Consider the following 10,115-nt stretch of genomic DNA (forward strand, 5'->3'; position numbering starts at 1 on the left):
TATTTATTATTATATTAAAAGATAAACTATTTTTTAAGCCGTAATAACGAAATTGAACTATTTTTATTGATTTATTTTATTTGTGTTTGATCTTTTTCCTTATATTTGGAGCGTTTATGTTGTTTATGTTATTTATGCGAGAACGCGCTGCATTTTAGCGCATTTGTTGAAGCTACGCGTTTGCTAAAATTGTAGAAGCCAGCGCTTTCCGCCGAGCCAAAACAGACGAAGCTTTCCACCGAGCCAAAACAGACGATCTAACACGTTAGAAACGTATTTTTAACACGTCCGATGCCGGCCCCTTTTGCTACTAATTCAAAACTGGGATGGTATTTTATCAAAGTCGTGGGGCCCACTTATCCTGAAGTAGCTTCGGGTCTCCAGCCCACACAGCACAAACGACGGCATGGCGCCACCTCCACTCCCGCTCTTCTCCCCGTCCCCGAAGCAGCCACCGCCGCCGCCGTGGCTCCACGGCCCCAAGACCCCCGCCACTGTTAGCCCCTCACAACCTGTAGAGGCCCCTCCGAGCTCGAAGCCGCCGCAGCGGCAAAGAGAAACCAGCACCTCCACCAACCCCCTCAGCGCCGGCGTCCCCGGCGGCCGCACCCGCCGCGCCGTGCTCGGGATCATCCGCCGGGTCCGCTCCCTGGAGCTCTCCGACCCGCCAAGCCCGAAGCCCATACACAGCACCCGCAGCGCCGTCCCCTTGTTCCACCTCCCGATCGAGGAATGCCGGGGAGAGGAGGCGGGGGGAGATGGGAACGGGAGGCCGGCCCCGTGGTCGGCGGCGAGGGACGAGGGCCTCAAGGCCGCTCTTCGGCGGCAGAAGAAGGCGCGGCAGCCCACCCCCGCGGAGCGGCTGCTGGACCCCGCCGAGCTGGACCGGCTCCGGCGGGCGGCGCGCGGGACGGGGGACGGGTGGTTGCGGGCCAAGAAGGCCGGGGTGACGGATGAGGTGGTGGAGGACGTGTGCAGGGTGTGGTCCGGTGGCCAGGAGCTCGCCGCCGTCCGGGTCGTCGAGCCGCTCCGGCGGTGCATGGACAGAGCAAGGGAGATACTTGAGGTGAGTCTACCAATACTTTTGTTGTGGGATAGTGTATTTGATTGGTGTGAGTGCTTAATTAACTACACAGTCTATTATCTGCCAATAATAGTTGCAAATCTTGAACATTCTCTGGGCACTTTTGAGTTTTTAGCTGAAAGAAATTTTTGCAGGACTTCAGTTCTTAGCTCATAGAGGTTGTTTGATTTGTAGGATATAAGATTTTCTCTTCTTCTTGTTTGCTACTCTGCACTCAATTTCAAAGCAAATGTTCCATTATGTCTAACCTACTGGATTTCTTTTCTTTTCTTTCTGTCCATGACAATTATGGCATGCAACTAATCCCCGAAGACAATTCATGTGGTTTCCCGTGCTGTAACAAACAACCTCTTATGCTCAGTATATGTAGGACAGAACACGTTATGGCATCCAATTTCTGTCCTGCTCATGTTTTTTCAGTTCCTATGCTCTGTTCCGCAGAGGCTACCGAGTGAGGGCAACCAGTTGTGTCCTACTGAAATTATGCTTTGATATAAATTTTAACGCAGAGTGAAATTTGTTTACTAATCAGCTATTTTAATTTCTCGATTACACAACGACCATGCTCGATTCAAGCCTCAATTTTTGTTTTTTGGACTTCCCTTTTATCAGATAAAATCAGGAGGTCTAGTTGTTTGGACAAAAGGAGACGTTCATTTTGTTTACAGAGGAAGTAGTTATCTAGAAAACATAAAACATCGTCAGAAGTCCATAGCTGATATTCAGAGAGTTCCCCTTGAAAAATGCACTGCGCCTGGACCCCAGTGGAAACACGAAAGCAACGCCGAGCCTTCAACAAATCATAATGATGATGCTCATGGTGTTTTCCGAGGGATTGATCCAAGCCTTGCTGTTCACGCATATGAAGAACCTGTCGAAGGAACACTCTATGAGAGAGAAGTCAACAGACTGTTGGACAGCTTGGGCCCTCGGTTTGTAGATTGGTGGTGGAACACGCCATTGCCTGTGGATGCTGATCTCCTTCCAGAAGTTGTTCCAGGCTTCAAAACTCCATTTAGACAGTGCCCTCCTGGTGTGAGGCCAACACTAGCAGATGAGGAGCTGACATACCTGCGCAAGCTTGCACGTCCTTTGCCAACACATTTTGCTCTAGGTGATTATGCTATTAGCTTCCAGACTTCATACTTGTTATTCATTTTTATTGGTGGTTCCAAATAACCATGCTCTTACAGGATGATTAAGTATTAACTGCTTCCGGCACCCTTACCTTCTTATGCATACATCACCTTAATGTTCCACACAAAATAATGTAGAAGCACAAGAAAACTATCATGAGTGGCTTATAAATTTGTCCCAACTAATCTTTGGTAGGTAGAAATACAAGACTACAAGGTTTGGCAGCTGCTGTGCTAAAGCTTTGGGAAAAGAGCCTTATAGCAAAGATTGCAGTGAAAGTGGGTATCCAGAATACGAATAATGAGCAAATGGCATGGAATCTTAAGGCAAGTGCTCTTCCTCATGAAGTCTTTTTATGATACTTGTCCCGTAAAAAGTTCATAATAGTTGGTGCATTTGAGTATGAAACACATATACTGTACAAAATACTGTGAAGGCCATAATACTAAATTAGAATAAACATAAGCAATAAAATGCTTATGTTTTCTTACTTCTTTTTATCAGAAATAGTCGTTGTACCTTCGTCTATATGACATTGAATCTTCTCAGTGCAGCATCTTACTGGAGGAACTATCATATTGAGAAACAAAGATTTCGTTATTCTATATAGAGGCAAGGATTTTCTTCCTGGTGGAGTTAAACAATCTGTTATTGAGCAAGAGGCTCGGGTATATGCCCAGCAGGTGAAGGAAGAAGAAGCCCGATTAATGGTGATGGACTCACTTAAGATGTTCGCTGGTTTACCATCTGAGGAAAGTTCTGTAGGATCTTTCAGAGAGTACCAGGATTTCCAGCTTAACCATGTGCAGGAAACAACTGAAAACAACATGGCCTTGATAGAACTAGAGGCCGAGAAGCATAGACTGGAGAAAGAGCTGAAAGACCAGGAACGGAGACTTTTCATTGTAAACCCCGATCTTACATTTGTGCTCTTGTTTCAAATCCAACCTTATAGTGCCTAATTGACAAAACTGCCGTTGGCTGCAGCTTACTAAGAAGATTGAAAGATCCAACGAAGCGCTTGCAAAGCTTCATAATTCTTGGAACCCTTCAGAGCAATCTGCAGATAAAGAGCTCTTGACAGAGGAGGAAAGAATGATATTCCGAAAGATTGGCCTAAAAATGGATGAGCATGTGCTCCTTGGTATAGCTTTCTGCATTTATACAGATTTCTTTTTTCATATGTGCTCTTATGCGTGTGCAAGTGACCAAGAAAGGCTACTTATCCGTTGTTGATCCGAAAAGCTATTTTGCTTTGTTTCCCTCACAGGAAGACGTGGTATCTTTGACGGTGTAATTGAAGAGATTCATCAACACTGGAAACATAAAGAGATTGTGAAAGTAATTACCAAGCAGAATCAAGCTTACCAAATAACATACACATCAATGCTGCTTGAGGTTGAGACAGGAGGAATGCTAATAGCAACACAAAAGCTCACAAATAGCCATGCCATAATACTTTACCGTGGGAAGAATTATCATCGCCCAACAAAATCATCACCCAGTAATCTCCTGACAAAGAGAGAGGCATTACGGAGATCAGTTGAGGTTCAACGACGAGGGGTAGGAATCCTCCTAAAATCATTTTGTATTTTTCCTCTCCAGATATTGATTTTGCTAAGTACTGCTTCATACATCTCACTTCTTTTCATCTTATTTGCAGTCAATGAAATACTACGTTTGGGAAAGACACAAGTCTATTGAGGATTTGCAATGGAGACTGGTTAGTTGACCACGGCATTTCTTAAATATGAAGTATCAATGGCATCAATAGACTCATTCACAAAAAAAGGGCATCGATGCACTGTCAATACAATGAAACTAAATTCCATTCACTTCTGCAGCCTAGAATTCATGCATTGTGTTTGTTTTTGTTGTGTTGCAGGCAAATGTGATAACGAAAATCAGGAAACTAACCGTATGATTCATGGAGATTATTGATAGTATGCAAATGTCCAATATTTTTGATAGTCTTTCTATCTAGCTTTTCATTTTTTTTTGTCTCATTGCGTTGGATGAACCTGTACAGCCTTTAATAAATACAGTTGTGTATGATTTTCTGCTAATGTATATGTTAGAACTTTTGGAAGGATATAAAGCCATATTGGAGAATAAGGGAACGGAGAGACACAACAGAATTACGGAAGAAGAGATAAAAGAGACTAGGGAGAGACACAATAGAGGAGATTGTGACAGCCTTTTCTCAACCCTAACTTTTCTGAGCAGGTGGGCATGCCCATGTTAAGTTTTGAAGGAAAAAAGTATTTGAAATCATAATTTAAACAGATATGTAAAACTGGTATGTTAAATTTTAACAAAACAAATAAATACAAAGGAAGAAAATTAAAAACAATCAATGTTTTTTTAAAAGCATTTGATAAATATTTGAATGAAAAAAATCATAACATAAGACAGTTAATTTGATATTCCACAATGTTTTTCAATTTTGTGAACAAGTTAAAAAAGCTTAAAATGAGAAAAATGAATTAACAAAAAAAAGAGAAGAAAAAATATAGAAAGAAAAAAAACATAGGCCACGCCCGAACTAGGAGAGGACTTCAATCTGGTCGGGCCCCTGTTTGGCTGACGCAATCACTGGCGGATTTGAAAAAGGCACAACGATTCAAAAAAAGTTCCGGTTTTTAAAATTCGTTCACAAATTCGAAAATGTTTCCTTTTTCAATCTTGTTCAGAAACTCAGATTCCTTTGAGAGAGTTTTTAATCATGTTCGCGCTTTCAAATTCTTTTCCCAATTTCAAAAACATTCCTGTTTTCAAAACAATATAGAAAATAAAAAAATGTTAGGGAAATTTACTAATAAATTTCTTTCGGATTTTTGCTCTTATTTTTATGATTGTTTGAAATTCCAAATTTTTTAGTGTTTTGCAAAAAAATGTTTGGAAATTATAAAATAGGTTAAAAATTTGTTCGCTCTTTTAAAAAATGGTTGTCATAATAGCGGGTCAAACCGCCGTCCTATAGAACTTGCCATTTTAGCTTTTGTGGCACCCTCATTCTCTATGACAAGAGGGTGCCACAAAAGCTAAAAGGCAAGTTCCATATGACGGCGGTTCGACCCGCTATGTTGTATGGCGCTGAGTGTTGGCCGATTAAAAGACGACATGTGCAACAGCTAGGTGTGGCGGAGATGCGCATGTTGAAATGGATGTGTGACCATATAAGAAAGGATCGAATCCGGAATGATGATATGCGAGATAGAGTTGGGATAGCGCCAATTGAAGAGAAGCTTGTCCAACATCATCTGAGATGGTTTGGCCATATTCAGCGCAGGCCTCCAGAGTGCATATCGGATGGGTAAAACATGTTGATAATGTCAAGAGAGGTCGGGGTAGACCGAACTTGACATGGGAAGAGCCCGTAAAGAGATTTAAAGGATTAAAGCATCACCAAAAAACTAGTCATGAACAGAAGTGTGTGGAAGCTTGCTATCCATGTGCCAGAACCATGAGTTGATGACCCATGGTGCTGGATCCATGAAGCATGGAGAAAAGGGACGCATGGTGGATGGTGGAGCTCGCAGCACCTGCAGCAGCAAGATCCGCCGATGGCGGCCACCACCGTTCTCGTCTAATTTGCTTGGACGTGGCGATGACGTTGAATCGATTGGGGGAGGCTAGGAGCGACGCCGAGATGTAAATTGGGGGAGTGGTTGAGATAAGGATGAGCGAGATGGATGTGTCACATGTCAAGCGCAGGAAGCGGCTGGCGCAACCGTGTCTACATCTGACTGAATCTAATGAGTTTCCTGAACCAAAAGAAAAATCATCTGAAAAAACATGCAGAACCACCAGAACCAGAAATGTAGACAACAAGAAGAAAAAGAACTCAAAGTATGCACAGCGAGTTACCTATCCGAGGTGGTAACTCTCGTTGGACATAAATCTGCTGGATATTTTTTGAAGCTAAAAGAAGGGAAAAAAAGGTAATGGGACGAGGCCATGACAAAGCCTATAACTAGCACAAATAGGAATGGCTTCTGCTAGGCGGCAACCAGATGTCGGAGCAGAAATAACAACCGTCTTTTCAACCGTTGGATGAGCTCGCAACTAACCGTCTAATCCCTTCTTTGTTCCTTGTGTGTTGCCTTCCTTGCGCATGCAACACGCCCTCTTCCTCATTCCTTCAGGAAAAAACCCTCTTCCTCACTGTAGATCCTCTTCCCTCGCATGTCGTGTACATTGCGGTCAACGAGCGCATGGTCGTAGCAGCGTGCAGCATCACCTCGTAGCAACCAATGCTTCCGGCGAGCTGCCTCGCAGCACCGATGCTCCCTCCCGCGAGCGACCTTGCACTCTTGTAGCAACCGATGTTTCCGTTGAGCGGCCTCACAGCACCGGTGCTCCCTCCGGTGAGCGGACTCGCAACAACTGATGCTTTCGGTGAGCGGCCTCGTAGCACCGGTACTTCCGCCAGCGAACGACCTTGCAACAACCGATGCTTCCGGTGAGCGGCCTCGCAACAACTGATGCTTCCAGCTTTCCTTCGTCGTGACCGCCGCTGGACCTGGAACATCTTCGTCGTAGCTTCTTCAAACGCCATTGCAGCCTCTGCAGTTCGTCGGTGTGCTGCTCGGAGCTCACAACAACGTTGTAGCCCTTCCATGCACGCAACAAACGACACGCCTCACAGTAGTAGTCGTGGATTCACGGCTCTGCCACACCCCTTGTCTCGCAGCAGCAACATCGACTATTTGGATTATATGATCCATTCTCCAGTGAGGTGCAGAAGGAGAAAGAGAGGAGGAAGAAGAGGAAGACGCGCGAGATGCGATAGAGAATGTGTGGAGGAGGTGGCAAAATTGACAAAAATGACCCCTGGGGCGAAAGAACTCACGGAGTGACCCCTCAGGGGAAATATTTCCCCGGCCTGACCCTTTTGTGTGGCATCCGACACCTAGGCGCCACACTACACTGTGTGACGCCTAGCAGTTCGGCACCACACCCCCCGACCCCCTGGCAGGGAGGGGCCCACCCCCCAGACTGTGTGACGCCTAAGCCTCAGGCGTCACACATTATAATGTGTGGCGCCGAACGCTTAGGCGCCACACATGGACTTAACTGGCCACGGGCCAGCCCCCCTCCCCACCCCCTCCCTCATTCAAACAGAAACTGCAACTGCGGCGGCGGCTGGCTCTCACCCCCTCCCTAATCCCCTCCCCCATCTCCTTCAGATCTAGTGATTTCTTCCTTGGATTGATCCCTCAAGGTAATCTCCTCCCCCATCCCTTTCCTTTCCCATCCTTCTATCCAAGTGTATTAGGTTTTGGTTGAGTAGATTGATTTGAGTAGGTTCTTAGGATTTGACTAGTTAGGATATGAGTTAGTATATGAGTAGATGAGTAGTAGTAGTTCATATTTGTAGTTAGTATTAGTAGTTAGTATATGAGTATATTAGTAGTAGTAGTTCATATTTGTAGTTAGTATTAATAGTTAGTATTAGTAGTTAGTAGTAGTAGTTAGTATTAGTAGTTAGTATATGAGTATATTAGTAGTAGTAGTTCATATTTGTAGTTAGTATATGAGTATATGAGTAGTAGTAGTTCATATGAGTTCTTAGGATTTGAGTAGTTAGGATATGGTGAATATGAGTTAGTATATGAGTAGATGAGTAATTTGAGTTCTTAGGATTTGAGTAGTTAGGATTTGAGTTCTTAGGATTGTAGGATGGTGTAATTTTTTGAATATGAGTCTTATTTGAATATTAGTTAGTATATGAGTAGATGAGTAATTTTTTGAATATTAGTTAGTATATGAGTAGATGAGTAATTTTTTGTGATTTGTAGGATGGTGTGGCTTCTGAATAATGTTTATGACGTTGAACACCGGGCCTATTTCATGTCGGAGAAGAAGATGGTAAGTAGAAAATGATTAGTAGATGAGTAATTTTTTGAAAATGTAATAAGCACTTGATATCTTCTTCTCCTATATGTTTGCAGGAGCTTACGCCCTTGAAGATCCGGTCTCATGGGGCATCCTCTGTAATGCAGTACGATGAGCGGTACACCCCGTACATCGAGATGTCCGGACTCCTTCCATTCGTGCAGCTTGTGAGTCGGTCAACTCCCAATCTGAACGCTGCGGCAGTCACATCACTTATTGATCGTTGGAGGCCGGAGACACATAGTTTTCACCTCCGGACCGGAGAGATGACGGTTACTCTTCAAGATGTTTCCATGATCACCGCTCTTCCGATCGAGGGGAAGCCTCTATGTATGAGCACTGATTCCGAGGAATGGCGGCAACAAATGGAGGCTCTTATTGGTATGTCACCGCAGGAGCCGGAGGTAGAAGATGGAGGGAAGAAAGATAGAGTCCCGGCCGACGCTCCTTTCACTTGGATTGCCGCCAACTTTGCTCATTGTCCTGAGGACGCAGATGACGAGGTGATCCAGAGGTATGCTCGCGTCTACATGTGGTACGTCATCTCTAGGACTATCTTTGCCGACGGCACAGGCAAGAATGCTCCATGGATGTGGCTGAAGGCGTTGACTGTTTTCGACAACAAGTTCAGCTGGGGCTCGGCCGCACTGGCTTACTTGTATCAGCAGGTAATAAATTGTTAGTATTAAGTACTCTCTGTTATCTTTTTCTGTTAAACTGATGCATGTTTGTTGTTACTTGTAGTTGGACGATGCTTGTCGCAGGACGACAAAGGACGGTGGAGTTGGTGGTTGTATGCTCCTACTTTTAGTATGGAGCTGGGAATGCCTACCTGTTGGACGCCCTAAAAGCTCACAGTGGAATACCTGGGATGACCACGGCAACCCTGTACGGCAACCTACATGGGCTTACAAGTGGGACTTGGTATCGGAGGTGGCAAGCAAAGTGAACCTATTGTACAAGCAATACACCAACGAGATGGATTCGCTTACCCCCGAGCAGGTAAGATGGTTTCAGAGTTGACTTCCAGCTTCTATGTTGTGAGTAAAATGAATTGTGCCTTTCATCTTGTGTTGTAGGTTGAATGGGAGCCATATGGTGTCGGGCCAAACTTTGGTGATGCACACACGTTCGACCTGAATTCACTACGCGTGCAGGAAAGACATCTTTGGCTAATGCGTTGTCCCCTAATATGCAATTGGGCGGTTGAGTTTCATCTCCCGCATCGTGTGATGCGTCAATTTGGGTACTTTCAGCCACACCCGCCGGAGTGGGTGGACACGGACACACAGCTTCACAAGTAACAAAAAATAAGTACTGATTAGTTTTGTTCTTAGTGTTGAGCGAGCTACTGATGTGTTTTGTTAAAAGCAGGTTGGATAGGAGGAGGCAGCGAAAAATCAAGGACTGGCAGAAGCATCATAAGAGCTATGTCATTATGTTCGAGCAAAGTGTGCAGGCAGCTTCGAGCATACGACGAACCCAGTACCGCCAGCATTGTCCTCTTGCGTTCAGCAACTACTTAAGATGGTTTCAGGCGAGTACTCGTGTTGAGATTTGTCCGCCGGCTTACGAGGAGGACATATTGGAAGAACCCACTGAGTACGATGCACTTGCCCAAGGCCGTTACAACAAGTTGATTCGCGAAGGGTACCAAACTTCCTTCGCCCCTGTGCTGAACTTTGTGGTAAGTGTGCTCACCTATGTAAAGTATGAATTCTAGTGCACCTATTCACTTGCACTTATTTTTTGTCATTGTCTTGTGATCATAGCGCAAAGAGGTCAAGAAACAAGCTGATGAGTCCGAAGATATTCTAGATAACACAGCTGGAGGAAAAAAGGGAGAATCTGCACTTCGTCTATTCATAAAGGTGTTGTGTCATTATTATTATTTTGCCCACGAATGCAACATTATAGGTTACCTAATATATGTCATTTATATTTGAATCTAACAGGAACAGGGCCAGAAGTTACGGCGCCTATCCAACATTTT

At 44.5% G+C, this 10,115-nt stretch overlaps 1 protein-coding gene across 1 annotated transcript; it reads left to right on the forward strand.

The window, feature by feature from the left end:
- Positions 1–342: 342 nt before the first annotated feature.
- Positions 343–4,336, forward strand: LOC123410824 (chloroplastic group IIA intron splicing facilitator CRS1, chloroplastic-like). Its single transcript, XM_045103764.1, has 8 exons — positions 343–1,066; positions 1,697–2,198; positions 2,417–2,547; positions 2,776–3,126; positions 3,209–3,365; positions 3,492–3,784; positions 3,885–3,944; positions 4,107–4,336. The coding sequence occupies exons 1-8, from the start codon at positions 407–409 to the stop codon at positions 4,143–4,145; spliced, it is 2,193 nt and encodes a 730-aa protein (XP_044959699.1). The 5' UTR covers positions 343–406; the 3' UTR covers positions 4,146–4,336.
- The last annotated feature ends 5,779 nt before the right edge of the window (positions 4,337–10,115 follow it).

This window comes from Hordeum vulgare, chromosome 7H (assembly GCF_904849725.1).
Source record: "Hordeum vulgare subsp. vulgare chromosome 7H, MorexV3_pseudomolecules_assembly, whole genome shotgun sequence".
Taxonomy (NCBI): Eukaryota; Viridiplantae; Streptophyta; class Magnoliopsida; order Poales; family Poaceae; genus Hordeum; species Hordeum vulgare.

Coding starts and splice junctions, on each gene's coding strand:
- LOC123410824 (XM_045103764.1), top strand. CDS start 407: ATGGCGCCACCTCCACTCCCGCTCTTCTCCCCGTCCCCGAAGCAGCCA. Junction 3,366..3,491: donor GGATGAGCATGTGCTCCTTG/GTATAGCTTTCT, acceptor TTTCCCTCACAG/GAAGACGTGGTATCTTTGAC. Junction 3,945..4,106: donor AGGATTTGCAATGGAGACTG/GTTAGTTGACCA, acceptor GTTGTGTTGCAG/GCAAATGTGATAACGAAAAT.